General features: G+C 41.3%; 1 protein-coding gene across 6 annotated transcripts in view; it reads right to left on the reverse strand.

Moving 5' to 3' along the window:
* Positions 1-845: 845 nt before the first annotated feature.
* Positions 846-15636, reverse strand: part of wipi1 (WD repeat domain, phosphoinositide interacting 1) — a 42171-nt gene continuing 27380 nt past the window's right edge. For 2 of the 6 annotated variants that reach the window (XM_044182726.1, XM_044182725.1), the window contains exons 6-13: positions 12511-12603; positions 11598-11668; positions 11068-11175; positions 9037-9201; positions 8645-8752; positions 3656-3795; positions 2889-2989; positions 846-1655 (exon numbers count right to left, since the gene is read on the reverse strand). In XM_044182726.1, the coding sequence (XP_044038661.1) occupies positions 1605-1655; positions 2889-2989; positions 3656-3795; positions 8645-8752; positions 9037-9201; positions 11068-11175; positions 11598-11668; positions 12511-12603 (837 nt within the window). In that variant the 3' untranslated portion in view covers positions 846-1604. Of the gene's footprint in view, positions 1656-2062; positions 2110-2256; positions 2351-2836; positions 2990-3655; positions 3796-8644; positions 8753-9036; positions 9202-11067; positions 11176-11597; positions 11669-12510; positions 12604-15636 lie in introns of all 6 variants that reach the window. The other 4 variants (XR_006376346.1, XR_006376347.1, XM_044182727.1 and 1 more) reach the window with 4 other exon arrangements.

Here is a 15636-nt window from a genome sequence, read left to right on the forward strand (position 1 = left end):
GAGGTATGCCAAATGTCAAAATATAAGGGTATATTCACAGAAAGGGGCAAGACACGATGAATCGTACAAATGGGGATAACGTACACACCCTCAAAAAAAATCTTCTCAAAGGCATTACTATGTGACAGTAGAAAAAGCTCAGGTGTAAATAATAATGAATGATGGCTGAATTCCATTTAGCTGCTTCAGTTTCAGGGTCCTGGTATCACACTGTCATGGCTTACGGGGACACTTGAATAGAACTGAGCCATTGTTAATGTTATTAGTAACACCTGTACTTTTCCCATTATGACAAGTCAAAATGTCTGCTGGGGAAAGGCCTTTGGTGTTGCACTCGGTTTATACACACAAAATGTGATGGAAGTAGATCTGTGAGAAATGGAAAAAGAGAGGTTGAGAGAGAAGTTCAAACCCTGCTTACTTTCTCACCTCTGCACACCTGGCCAGTCATGGTGTACAGAGAGTGACAGTCACATTATCTGTTATGCAAAGTTACAAAAAATTGTCAAAAGTAGCTCCCCTCTGATTCTGCTGTTGGAAAGGGGGTTTTAGAACCTGTTAGACAATCTGACAAGCACCTAGTTTGAAGCATATTGCGGCCTTCAGGTTGCCATGTTGGCTCAGTGACTATACTGGCCTACTAGCGCTAAGAGTAGTGTTCAAAAGTGACACTTTGACACGTAATAAAAGCAACAATAAAAGCACAGTGTCCTGTGCTGTAATAATTAATCACAGCTTAGAATGGTCATACATCAATCATCAAAATCTTATCTATAAGCTTATTTATCAAGTGAAATATGAAATACATAAAATAAAATAAAACAAGACAAAATCTTTGCTTTGCATAGGTTCATTCTTACTCCAATCTATGTGTTTATTTCTTTGTTTCTTTCACTTGTTTTGGTCTTGTGCAATTAGCAAAATACTTTTACAAATGATAATAGGCACACACAAACCGTACATACACACCTTCTGAAATGCATTCAGGATGCATACACAGAAACATTTCATACATGTCAATGCAGTAAATTACAATACACAATAAAAATTAAAATAATTAAATTTTTTTATCATGGATGTAAACTAAGATATTATTAATGAGAAAAATAAAAATATTGCTACAATAATGCAAATTATGTCAAGTAATAAAGCTATAAAAATTGTGGTTATATATTTCTGCTCCAGCATGCACCTCATACTTTCATAAAACACTCCTTAAAGATAAACTCCCTGATTTTTTGTGGCCAACAGCATCTACAAGTTCAGAAATTTCCTCTCACTTCACAGTCGATGTTTTGAAACTCAACAGTGAACTGGAAGGACGTTTAGAGGTACTACTGGTGCTGTGACAAAATCAGAAGTGTACCTTTAACACAATTATTATGTAACATGAGGACCAGATTATGGTTCTCTCTGAAATTACTACATGACCTCTACTTCTTGGTCAGTGTTTTTTTTCCCAAGTCAACTTGAATGTTAATGTTAATTCATGTTATTTTCTCTCTAACTGAAAAAATAACTTGGCACCCTGAAAGACTTTTTTTGCTGTTCATCTCACTTGCCAGCGCCTGTCTGTCTGTTTGTCCATCTGTCCTTCTACTCACTCATGAGCGCCTCGCCTGGCCACCTCCAGTCCCGTCGCGGCACCAATTAATCTACCAAAACACATGAACACACCCGTTAGTTTTATCCACAGGATTTGTCAAATGCAGCTCACGCCCCAGTCTCTGGTACACAGTTAAAGGCAAATTCCGGTACAAAAGCAAAGCAATCAAAACCTTTCAAGATATTTTTTGTAATATATGTTTACCTCTGCTGACATAGAATCATCCTACATATGTGAAGCAATAAGTAATAAATATTTTGTTATTATTGCAGATGCATAGGAAGCTAGTTTGGTTAGCCGGAAAGTTGCCCCAGAAGCAAAGCCCAGACGTATTTAGCTGTAATAGCTAATCAAGGAGCTCATTTCTGTGTTTACTTCAGTTGGACTCAGAGACAAGTTGTTAAAATGATTTGTGTAAAATTAAAGTACATTTGGAAAGCTTTAGGAGGCACATACTTTCCCTGATGCACATCTTTTTGCCGGATTCTTCATTTCCTGAATCTCTACAAAGAGGTGGCAAGTGTAAAGTTAGCATGGCCCTCGTAGACAGAATGGCCACAATTATGAGAGTAAGACCCAGGTTGAAAAATACCGGAATTTTCCTTTAATGCAAGGCAGGCATGTAATCTGGTAATGTCCACAGTACTCACTCTGCTCATATAGTAAGGTAGTTACATAGTGTGGAGCCATAGAACCTGAGTGGGATGTTTAAAATGGCTGATGAAGAGGAAATCACAAAAGGTCCTGCAGATGGCAAACAATCAAAGGCCACATCAGTGCTACATCACTGGAATTGCTACACAGTTTTTCAATTAAGCCCTTTTCAGACATGCAATATGTAACACTGCTGGCTTTAGGTGTCTGTTAAAGTGCTGGCATTTTGTCATTCAGACAGAGGGGACTTATACATTAATGTTCCTTATGGCTTTATTCAGATGTTATGGAAAGATCCACAATGCTCATGCAATATTTGCCATCTGGTGCACAAGAGGGAGCAGTGTCACTGTTGGAGAACAGATGTGACAGTCATATGAAGGTAGAAGAGTGTTCTGTTCTCTCACAGGCTGCATCAAAGGTGAATTTAAACTGATTTAGCTGTTGAAGCTTTATGACCATCGTGAGCTCGCTCTCTACTCAGTGAATCACTGTTTCATCATCATCTGAGTCAGTTAGCTTGCAATCTCAGTCTTTCTGTTTGCATGAATACTCTGCCATGCCTTTAAGTTACACCTGTTGTGGGAGCGCTAACTATAGCTGACAGTTAGCACTTCTGGATGCTCACAGGAGGAAACTCGTTCTCGTCGTCCAGACACACAGGTCCAGCAGCGAACTCGTGTTCTGGAATGACTTCGCCTTTCTTTGCTCCACCATCTTCAGAGTAGCCTAGGTAGAAAGAGGTGAAGGAGTCAGACAAATCATTAGAGCAGCCTGATCTATACTTTACACAGGCAGAACTCATGTTCTCCAAATAACTTGTGTGAACATTTAAGGAGTTCCCATCAGATCTGTTCAGTTTCAACAGCATTAAGGCTTAAGTATGCTCCAAACAAACACCGAAGGGCAAAAGTGTAAATGTGTACACGTTGAGATGGAAGTTCAAACCCTGTATACTTTCACACCTCCACACACCTGGAGAGTTGCTCCATAGAGTGGGCGTGATCGGATTGTCCATTTCAGTATGTTTTTAAGATATAGTCCAAACACACCTGAGGATAATTAGACCCGATACAACATGTGTCCGGTCTTGGTTTAGGAACCCATAGTGGACCCATAAAGACCTCTATTGACTGGTAAGAGTGCTAACTCTCACTGCTTCTGTCTTCAAAAATATGTTGTCCACCACATACATCGCAGTCCTCCTTAGATCAAGCTATCGCAGCCATAAGTTGAATAAAAAGCCCTTGCTTGTTAAACACTTCTGTTTAGATGGGGAAGCTATTTCAGTGATACAGTTTTTTAAGAAAACCCACATCTTGAATGAGCTGAACGTAAAGCGAAGTCAAACTCGTCCTGTTACACACAGATGGAGAAATGACTGCGACTACTAACCAGTGAGGGTTGCAGTGATGGGACCAGAGGCTGGTAAGGCAGCGGTCGCAGCGTAGGATGGACAAGCCTGTGCTGGCCCTGTGACCTCCGACCCTTCTGACACTGTTCCTTCACTCTGGTCATCATCAACACCAAAAAGCCTAAGACAGTAGGAGAAAGAAGGAAGCAAGAACACAGGAGTAAATTAACTTTACAGTTGACTTGTTTCTCTTGACTCATTTAGCACTGTGAACGATGAAGCAAAGTTTTGAGTTTTACAACCTTCCCTAATCCTCTGTCACATCACAGTATGCAGCTGCCACCCACAAATGTATGATGCAGAGGTAAAACAGTAAAACACAAGAAGTTGTGTTGGTTTCAATGGCTTCTAGAGGATCCGTAAGTTGTAGCTTTTGGATTCAGGGGCTTCAAAACCTACAGGCAAAATAGTAATGCAATCTGTATCTGGGTAATAATCATCATCATCATTTTTTCTATGTAGATCCTCGGAAAACACATTGAGGGAGAATGGTGCCGAGGTACAGACATACAATAAGAGCAGACAACTAAAATCAATCAAGGAAAGCTAGGAGGTAGCAGTGAAAGTGTGGTAGTTTTGGGGTTGTCACTTCCTGGTTTATTTTGTAGTATTCTCTTTCCCTTGTATGTCTTGTGTTTTTACTTCCTGTCTGTTTTCCCTCCAGTTTTGATTGTTGGTCCTCCCTTGATTGTTTGCACCTGTGTCTCGTTGTCTCACCTCCCCTAGGGTATTTAGTCTGGGTCTTTTCTTTGTTCAGTGTTGGATCATCATTGTACACCGTAAGTTTGTATTGGATTCTTTGTTCTCCCCTGGACCTTGTTTGGATTTTGTCTGCTCACCTCTGCCTGTTCTTGCCTGCATTCCACCCCAAAATATGCTTTTGGATCCACATACCTCCATACAACACCCCTTACGACAGAAGGTTGGATCATTCTGTCATAAGGGGTGCTGTATGGAGGTATGTGGACCCAAAAGCAGATGACGAGGAAGCGGTCTCGGGGTGAAGTAGCCGGATGACTACCGTGTTTATTGTGGGGTGGAATGCAGGCAAGAACAGGCAGAGGTGAGCAGACAGGTAATGAGCAGACAAAATCCAAACAAGGTCCACGGGAGAACAAAGAATCCAATACAAACTTACTGTAAACACGCTTGGCAGGAACAATACGATGTGTACAACAATGATCCAACACTGAACAAAGAAAAGACCCAGACTAACTACCCTAGGGGAGGTGAGACAACGAGACACAGGTGCAAACAATCAAGGGAGGACCAACAATCAAAACTGGAGGGAAAACACAGACAGGAAGTAAAAACACAAGACATACAAGGGAAGAAGAATACCACCAAAATAAACCAGGAAGAGACAACCCCAAAACTACCACAGTAAGGGGCTAAAAACAAGGTAAAATGAACAATGTTAGAAGGTAAAGGTGCATGAATTGACAACCAGACAAATAACAAAACAATAACAATTAAAGATTAAAAGCAGTAAGAATTACAATTCAATAAAATTAGCAATTAAACCTTGGAATTGTGTATGGTATGAATGAGGTCATCTTAAAGTGTCTTTAAAGCACATTCCATCTCCTCGTTGACAGCACAGGAATGCCAGTTTTTTGGTAAAGTAGACAATGGTGTGTCCCATAACTATCTGCATCTAGAGGTTTGGGAGTGGAACCATAAATAACATCCCCGTAGTCTAATGCAGAGAGGAAAACTGCTTCAACAATTTGTTTTCTTGTAAATAAAGGCAAACAAGATTGATTTCTATAAAGAAAGCCAAGTTTCAATCTCCGCTTAGATAACAGCATGTCAATATGGACTTTAAAAGTAAGTTTTTCATCAATCCAAATGCCTAGATATTTATAGTATTGCACTCTTTGTATTATGGTGTTATCAGCAGAACGGATTTCAACACTATCATAATCAGTTTTTCTTGCATTGGAAAACATCCATTTTGTCTTTGCACAGTTTAGGAGCAGTTTCAAATTATGGAGGTGTTTTTGAAGGAGGTTAAAGGTCCAGTGTGTAACATTTAGGAGCAGCTATTGACAGAAATGGAATATAATATTCATAAGTATGTTTTCATTAATGTATAATCACCTGAAAATAAGAATTGTTGTGTTTTCGTTACCTTAGAATAAGCCGTTTTTATCTACTGAGGGAGCGGGTTCCCTTCCACAGAGGCCGCCATGTTGCACCGCCATGTTTCTACAGTAGCCCAGAACGGACAAACCAAACACCGGATCTAGACAGGGCCTTTTGTGTTTTCCACCATAGTTTCTCCTACACGCTTGGAAGGGGAGGGTGAGGCGAGCGGTATTCAAATGGTTGCAAACTATGATTTCACTGCTAGATGCCACTAAATCCTCCACACTGGACCTTTAAATGATAGAAGCAGATTTAGAGTGGTAAAGTAGAATCTGCACATGAGTAAAGGACAGTGTCATAAGTGAAAAGATGGAAATTGCAACTGTACAAAGAAGAGGTGATGTTGTTTATATATAAATAAGATGAGGAACTCCCTTTGTAATGGGGAGAAAAACAAGAAAGTCGGTGTAAGCGCAGAGAGTGGTCAACTGTGTCAAAAGCTTTAGTTAAATCAACAAAATGAGCAACACAGTGTTTTTTGTTATCTAAAGCTGAGACTATATTGTTAATACCTAATGAAGCATAAATAGTGCTATGCTTAGGCCTGAAACCAGACTGAAATGGAGTTAGTATGGAATGCGTGTACTTAAGTATTTTTGCAAGACAAGATAGTTTTGAGATTGAATTGAATTAGATTAGATTTGAATTGCTACCACCTTTATGGAGAGGAAGAACATAGGCAGTCTTTCAAGATGTAGGAATGACGCCAGAGGTAATGCTGAGGTTGAAAATACGAGTTATATATTCAGAAACAAGCTGTGCTGAGAATTTCAGAGCTAATGGTTCCAGTTTGTCATCACCTGTTGCTTTTCATGCATCAATATTCAATATATACTTTGCATTCACACATGGTATCAATAACTGAACTTATCTAAATCTTGCCGACACTGTTATGTGATCTCAACATGTCAACAAACATGCCGTGTCCCTGGCTGCTGTGTGGGCTTTACTTTTTCCTTTGCTGAAGAAGAGGTCATTTGTAGCTTTTTGCCAGGTTTGATTGAGATAGCAGAAAGAGGTGGAGTTAGGTGACCAGGCTATTTTTCTTCAAAATGTGGCCAAACTGTCATTTACAACTGGTTGAGATTCCATCACGAGAGATGTTGGCCAGACCAGCTCCTGATGTGGTCTGGTCAATCTGATTGCATTCCTATTGCAGTGCATTCTGCATACATTTACAGTAGGGCTCATACTGCAATTATTTTAACAGATATTACGATTACGATATGATTCATGATTAGTGGGAATGATCATTTTTGCATCAATATAACTCCACACATTCATTGCAGTGGACTCCACAATGATTTCACATCATCATTTCACAAGTGGTGTATTGATATACTCTTATCAAATGTGGAGTCTCCCCAACCTCCTCTTACATTTATTTACATCATAAATACTCTGTTTGTTTGCTTTACTTATTATCAGATTATATGTCGTTTTCTAGCTGCAGACAATATGTTTGTGGGTGATTGTCAGTGCAAAGAGGGAGAGAGGAGGATGGAGAGAAAGAGGAGAGAGAGAGCGAGCGAGTGCAGGAAGAACCAGGTGAGCAAGTGGACAGTTATATGTCACATTCTCATTAGGGTCTGAGCCCCCCCTTCAGGTTTGATCCTAGAATCGCCCCTGCTGTATCACCTTCTGTAGTATTATGGATTCATTTAAAGCGGAGTCAATGTACTTGGAGGAATGTGCTGGAAATAAAACAACTTTCAGCCAAAAGAAAAAAGCTGCATGGCTCCTCAGCCTTAATGTAGAAACGGATGTCAGACCTTTTCTATAACTTTGCTTTTTTTTGGAGGTTTACACATTACCACTTCCCTTTGATTTTAAATTCATATGCCTATTGTTATATGTTTCCTTAAAGGACATTAAAAACAAAACCATTTTTTCCTCTTTTGTTATTCAGCTGTTAAATATAACATGCAAGGTTGGTAACACTTCATTATATCTATATCTATAGATAGATATTGGACGTCACCTTGAGCATAACTTAGGCTCTTTATCAGTCTTGTGGAGCAGAGAGAGAGCAACATGAATATCTCTATGAAAGCTCCCTCCCTGAAGTATTCTTCAAACCTAACACGGCAGCAGCGGATGGCCGACCACCATTGAGTCTGGTTCTGCCCAAGGTTTCTGCCTGTTAAAGGAAGTTTTTCCTTGCCACTGTGGCCAAGTGCTTGCTCATGGTGGGATCTGTTGGGTCTCTGTAAATAATATTATAAAGAGTACGGTCTAGACCTGCTCTATAGGAAAAGTGCAATGAGATAACTTCTGTCATGAATTGGCGCAATATAAATAAAACTGAATTGAATTGAATTGAATTCAGTAGTTAGAGAATCATAACACAACATAACATCATAACATCGCAGACAGAGAGTTTTGGAAGATTTAAACCTTCAAAGAAATGATCCAGCTTATTCCTTGTAAAGTTTACTTCGGTAAAGTATACAACTTTGGGTAAAACTGTTAAAATTCATGATTTATTAATAATGGATAGTGTTACAAATCTCCATTTGCAATCTTGATTGAAGATATGTCTGCCAATCGATCATTATTTCTTATTTTACTGGCAAGTAAAAAACTAGGCCTACTTCCATCCAAGTAATCTGACTGTCTAACTATGAACTAAAAATTCTGCTCTTTGAGTGAGTAGAGCTTTGACTTTGTAAATTTATCTTGAATAAGACCATGTGTGTTAAAACGTTGATTTATGATAAAAAGATTAAATCAGAGTGCAGGGCTTTCTCCCCCCTCTGTCTTGTTAACCCTAATGCTTAACATCCACCCCACCCCTGTGAAATCAGTTGTAGCCTCACCTGTGTTTGTGGGCCAGCATGCACTCGCCTCCATCCAGTGGATCCACATTGTAGATGAACAGCTGGCCGTCAGCTGTGGCCACCAGCAGCCGCAGGAGTTTCTGGATCCTGAAACACCAGATTGAATATCCATTTCAGTTGTTTTGGAACTTATGTCCAACCCAACAATGAGAGGAACAAGGGTGTGATTAATTTATACTTAATCACCCTAAAATTAGTTTGTAGTCAACCCCATTAGTGTGAGTCTTTTGTGGATTGAGGACTGGTCAAAATCACTTCTCTGTCAAGGTCTAAAAACACTAGTTCTGTCAAGGATACACTTACAAGAACACACACAAACACAGAATGACTGTAATTTAAAGGTGATTCCTAAAGACCACAGAGACGCTCACATGGCCAGGGTGCAGACGTTCCTCTGGCCAGACGTGAGGAGGTGAACGGTGGCGAAGGCCCGGTCCTGGCTCATCATGCCGGATACCTGAGCAGGGAAGTAGCTGCTGGCTGCTGAGAACATCTTCCCCATGTAGGCTGTCCAGGTGGCAGCCTCGTCCCCTCCACTACGGACAGGGTAACAAGCTTCCTTTAGAACAGGTTCATCCTCACTTTGCTTCCTGCTTTCTTAAAGTGCAGACGCTTTGCTGCTTGTTCACTGCTTTGCTTACATTGTTTGATGATATCCTTGTTTTTTCTACTAAAAGTTATGGACAGTGGATCCTGGATACTTATATATCACTGGGACTTTCATTTATGAAAGACACAGAATGCTACCACCATCATTTTGATCACTTTTATTACTTCTCCAGTACTGCACGAGCGTGGCCAAAAAAACATCACAAGCCTTTTACTGTCTCACTGTACTGTACTACACTGACTGGAAACCTGGGACTCGCTGAAGCTAGTTAGCAGCAAGATGCCCCCCTTCTCCACAGACGACTTCCACAAACTTCTTCAGAAAATTACAGTGCTTGAAACTAAGATACTGTACACCGATTAGAAGTGAATGTGAAGGTCAATGGACCGTGTGGGAATGATACCACTTTACCATGGACTCAAAACACTGGGCAAGAGAATGCTAACACACAGCTAACTAACACCAACAAGACTACCAAGAAACAGGAGGGCTGTCTGTCTGGCAATAAATCTGCTCCTCAAACACTGATTGTGGGTGATTTTGCTGTAAAAAATGCAAGAAGCATGTGCAGTAAGAACACCAAAACACTGTGCTTTCCCAAGGATATGGTCTCTGACTTGACAGAAAGAATCCTGCATATCGTGACTGCACACCCAAATGTGGAAAATATCATACTGCACATAGAGACCGATGATGTTGTGAAACGACAGTCTGAAGTGCTTTAACGGGACTTTATTGATCTGTTGAACACAGTCAGCTCTCTGAATGCTGAGGTGTTTATCAGTGGCCCTCTACCAGTCAGAAGAGGAGCTGAGAGATTCAGCAGATTGTTGGCACTGAACACATGGCTCTCAGCTGCATGCACCGTCCATTCAGTGCACTTTATTGACAATTTCAACTTTTTCTGGGACCGCAGACATCTTTTTAAGGCAGATGGACTTTGCCTTAACAAGTCAGCAGTAAAATTGTTCACCTCTAACCTATTTTGCTTCCTGCATCACCAATCTGTTCCCTCTGCCAAGGACAAGAGACACGAGGAATCAAAACAACAAGACATAACACAACATGCCAGAAACCTTGAAGGGGAGCCATCTCAGCCCCCGCCTGAAGAGAGGGACATCAGAGCCAAGAGAGAGTCTCCACCCAACATGCCAACTACCACCTGTGAGGATTCACTTTCTTCACCCCCTGAACCCCATCCAGTTCCACCACTACTCTAGTCACCCTCTCCACAGTACAACGCATATGGTGTACTGTATTCTGGCAAGCAGAAAGCACCATGGAGAAGCACCCCAGCTGTCACAAGTCAGAAAAGAGAATGCAGGAAAGCTGAGTGCCCCAACCCTAGCCACTTTCAATTCTAAATGAAAAACTCTGTTCTCCTGTGCCTTCGATTAATTGGTTTCTCTCCTGCACTTTTATTTCCTTTGTTGCATTTGGAGCAACTTACAACTTATTATTGCACTGTAACTGTATTTTATTTCATTTTACGTATTTTATTTCATTTTAAAATTTCATTTTATTCTATCTTAATTGACTTTATTCTGGTTTTTATTGCCTTTTGTTTGAATGTCATTTAAATGGTTTTCTTTGTGTTTGTACAGCACTTTATAAATAAAGCTGCCTTGCCTACAATTACTTTGGTGAGTACAATGTTATCAAAACTGATACAACCAGTGGCCAGAGCTCCAAAAAATAAAAGCCAGGTTGTAATAAATTCTAGTTTTCCATGTTTGTTGCCACATGGTTAAATTAGCTTACAGTGTGTGTGTGTGTGTGTGTGTGTGTGTACCTTGGTCCCAGTTGCTCCAGTTTAAAGATATGCACCGTTTCTGTATTGCTGGATGCACAGAGGAACTGGCCATCAGGGCTGAAGGATAAGGAGCTTATATTGACGTACCTGCAGACAGGCAGACAGGCAAACACACACACACACACACACACACACACACAGAAAAGTGCAAACTCTTGAGGAATAATCATTTCATTTAGTGGAACATTTTCAAGGTTCAAGTGGATAATAAACTTTGACCATTAGTAGGCTATTAGCTGAAACCTCTGACCTCATCAGTCTACTCAGCTCTTGAGGATCTCAGCAAACCAGATAATGTGCCATTTAATAACTACAAATCAGTCATCAGCGTGTAATAAAGTCTCCAGGCACAAGTCCAATGTGCCTGCAATGCAGCACGGCAAGAATAACTCCATATGTATTTGGAATCATGATCTAGGCTATTTAGTGAGGTTTAGCTGTGCTCATACATTGGACAGTGTATTTCCGTTATAGAGTGCAGATCTTATATGATGTGTTTGAACTCTGACCTCTTCATACCCCGGCGGAACTCAAACAGACGCAGGCCCTCAGGAATGGAGAACACTCGGATGACGGTGCCCTGTAAAGCCAGACAGCCAGTGAGGTGCTAGCTTTACAATGGTTTACAAGAGCTACATATCTTCCAGCAGATGCTTCCTTTTCATGAAAAAATAGGGATTTCTGAGATTTCTGTTAGGAGCTTGGTGGTGTATAGCAACTGTTCTTCCCTTGTGACGATCTTCAGTGTCCTCGAGGCTACATTGCTCTTGTGTCCAACAATAGAAAAGCTTTGAAAGAAACAAACAATGTACTGATGATTTTGCTATCACTAACAGCTGCCATAAAAGTAGTTTGGCTAAAGATGTAAAGTCTGCTGTCAGGATTGCACTAGAGGAAAGGTCAGGAGGTCATTTTAATCAAAATAATAAATTCTGTTTGGGGCCAGAATGTGCTCAGTAACTGTCATGGTAACCTGCCCAACATTCACAGCTTGGCTTAAAGATGGAGCTTGTGAAAAGCGAAAGAGTGTTCAAAACGCCAGGGTTTGTTCCCTCTGGAACACATTTCATGGTAATCTGCCCATTAGATTTTCCTAGTACAAGTGAATATTAAGGCCAAAATCACCAGAAATTATATTTGAATTCATCCTTATATCCAATATCCAGAGCAAATTTAAGCCTTAGCTTTTGAACTCCCTTGCTGGTCAAAGAAAAATTATGGCCTGACAGTGGGTAAAGGGAAAGGTCAAGAAGGCATCACACTAACAAGCATTCATTCTCTGGGGACCAGGAACATCCATAAAAGGACCAAAGTGTTGGACGGACAGACTGCCAGCCTAGGACTAACTCTTGTCTCATCTTTGGAGCTAAATGTATAGTGAGCCTATCTCAGAGTGTCTGAGACTTGAAAGGCCTTTCTTACCCTCTCTGAGGCACTGGCAAGTTTGGTGGACGAGGCATTGAAGGTGAGAGCTGCCAGAGGACTGTCATGAGCCGCGATCATTGTCACTGTGTTCTGAAATGACCAAGAGGATGATACAGGAGACAGAAAGAAACAGTGTTATTCGACATTGATTTAATGTTCATGTCAATAAGACTAGCTGCATTTCCATCTAGTTGCAATATGTTTATTGCTATAAAGAGGCATCGAATTAAATAAAATCCATAAATTCAAAATTTTTCAACATTGCAATGATTTACACTCTCTTAAAAGGAACTGTTTGTTGATGAAGAATTATGTGATATAATAGTTGTGGAAACCATTTGTCAAATAAATAATATTACAGTCTTGGCCTGATTAGCAAGTCCATTGTTTAAAGGATCTGTTTAATGGCATCATTTGTAAATTTGCTTTACAAACTGATCCTTGGGCATGGTGTCCTCTTTATATGTTGCTGGTCACAAGGTTGAGCCAAATGTTTTTTTTGTTGAGGCTGTAACAGGTGTTACGGCATATTTTTCTCCTTTTTAACAAATCCCATGTGCAGAGCCAAACCAACAATGAACTGATCCAACTAATAAGTATTGTGTGTGTATCACAGCCTAATGGATCTTCTTCCTCTGAGCCACAGAGCTCCATTGTTGTCCAGAATCTATTAAAACACATCAGCGAGCCACACTGTTGCACTGGGTGACATGTTCCTTCATCACCATGAACACACACACTGTAGTTTATTCTGGTTCAGTCCCACGTACACCATCCTGCTGCCCCAAAGACTCACTAGAGCACCAAATGTGGATTCATCCACTGCTGAAAATAGTCCCCCAGCACTAACACATCTGACCACTGTTGGTTTTGGTCTTTGCAATATTATCAGACAATATTAGTTTCTTAACACGGAAATGTCGCCCACCATTGAGTCTGGTTCTGTCCAAGGTTTCTGCCTCATAAAAGGAAGTTTTTTCTTGCCACTGTCGTCAAATGCTTGCTCATGGTGGGATTTGTTGGGTAAATAATATTATAAAGAGTACGGTCTAGACCTGCTCTGTAGGAAAAGTGCAATGAGATAACTTCTGTTATGAATTGATGCTATATAAATAAAATTGAATTGAATAGATACCGGCTCCTGCTCATCTCCCCTCTAACTCAGCTGCTGTCTGCCCTCAGACTCCTCTGAGTCCACTGCTCCCCCCTCCTCCATCTTCCTGGGAGAGTCCTACTCCCCCCTCAACTGGCTCTCGGGCTAACGGCCCTCTCCAGACTGACGACTCCCCCCCTCCCCTGCCTGTAACCTCTGCTGTGTGCCTGACTACTGACCGGGTGAGAGGACAGCTGATGAAACTCCACTAAAACAAGGCTGCAGGCCCTGATGGAGTTAGCCCCGGGGTGCTAAAAGCCTGTACCCCCCAGCTAGATGGAGTCCTTCACCATGTCTTCAACATGAGCCTGAGTCTTCAAAGGGTCCCTGTTCTGTGGAAGACATCTTGCCTTGTTCCTGTGCCGAAGACGCCACGTCCCAGTGGCTCCAAAACATACACACCGGTGGCACTGACCTCCCACAAAATGAAGACCCTGGAGAGACTGGTGCTGGAACAGCTGCAGCCCATGGTCAGACCCCTCCTGGACCCCCGTCAGTTCGCCTACCAGCCCCGGCCGGGAGTTGAGGACGCCATCATCTTCCTGCTGAACCGCATCCACATTCACCTGGACAAGCCGGCAAGCACGGTGAGGATCATGTTTTTTGACTTCTCCAGTGCTTTCAACACCATCTGGCCTGCCCTGCTGGGTGAGAAGCTGTCAGTGATGCAGGTGGATGCCCTCCTCGTGTCCTGGATTGTTGACTACCTGACCTGGCAGACCACAGCATGTGTGTCTGCAGCACTGTGTGTTGGACAGCGTGTTCAGCCACACTGGGGCCCCCCTCCTTCAACATCTGATGGACAATGCTGAAGATGTTTTATGAGTCTGTGGTGGCCAGTGCTATCCTGTATGCTGTTGCATGCTGGGGCAGCAGGTTGAGGGTAGCGGACGCTAACAGACTCAACAAACTGATCCGTAAGGCCAGTGACATTGTGGGGGTGGAGCTGGACTCTCTGGCGGTGGTGTCAGAGAGGAGGATGCTCTACATGCCATCTTGGACAGCGTCTCCCACCCGCTCCATGACGAGCTGGTCAAACAAAGGAGTACCTTCAGCGGAAGACTCCCCTCAAAAAGCACCACAGAGCGCCACAGGAAGTCATTCCTGCCTGTGGCCATCAAACTCTTTAACTCCTCCCTCTAGGTGTCAGTCTATATGACCAAGTAACTAAACTGGACGTTGAAACTGAGAGTTTAATATTCCCTGTTTATTGATATTTATTCATACTTATATTACTGCTGTGCAATATCCACTGTCTCATAATCTGCTTAATAAGCTACACTTAACTTGACAGTACTCATTATTGCACTATTACTTATTACTTATATTATTACATTGTATTATACCGTACATACTCATCAACTGGTAAATCCACTTTTGTACTTTACACTTATTTTAGCTTTATAATTTATATCCACTTAATTTATCTTAGCTGTATTATAGTGTATTATATTTTGATTTGCACATCTCTTATTTCTTACTAGAAATAATTGACTTGTTGCGGACTTATTTTATTATTATTTCTATTTCTATTCTATTAGTACTTCTATTCCTGTGTGCATTGATGTGATAGTAAGCAGCTGTAATGAAAGAGTTTCCCCTCGGGGATCAATAAAGTATTTCTGATTCTGATTCTGATATATCAGTATTGGTGTATGAAGTGGGTATGGGTATAAGAAAGTTGCAGTACATAAATGCAAAAGGTCGACCAGTAAAGTTTAACTCAACTTGGCATTGGCCTCAAAAATCCAGTATCTGTCAGGCTCTAATTTTCAAGGTCCAGTGTGTAGGATTTAGTGGTATCTAGCGGTGAAATCATAGTTTGCAACCAATGTCCATTCTGGGCTAGTGTAGAAACATGGCGGTGCAACATGGCGGCCTCCATGGAAGGGAACCCGCTCCCTCTGTAGATAAAAACGGCTTATTTTAAGGCTAACAAAAACACAAAGATTCTTATTTTCAGGTGATTA

The sequence above is a fragment of the Siniperca chuatsi genome, linkage group LG21, assembly GCF_020085105.1.
Source record: "Siniperca chuatsi isolate FFG_IHB_CAS linkage group LG21, ASM2008510v1, whole genome shotgun sequence".
NCBI classification, from domain to species: Eukaryota; Metazoa; Chordata; class Actinopteri; order Centrarchiformes; family Sinipercidae; genus Siniperca; species Siniperca chuatsi.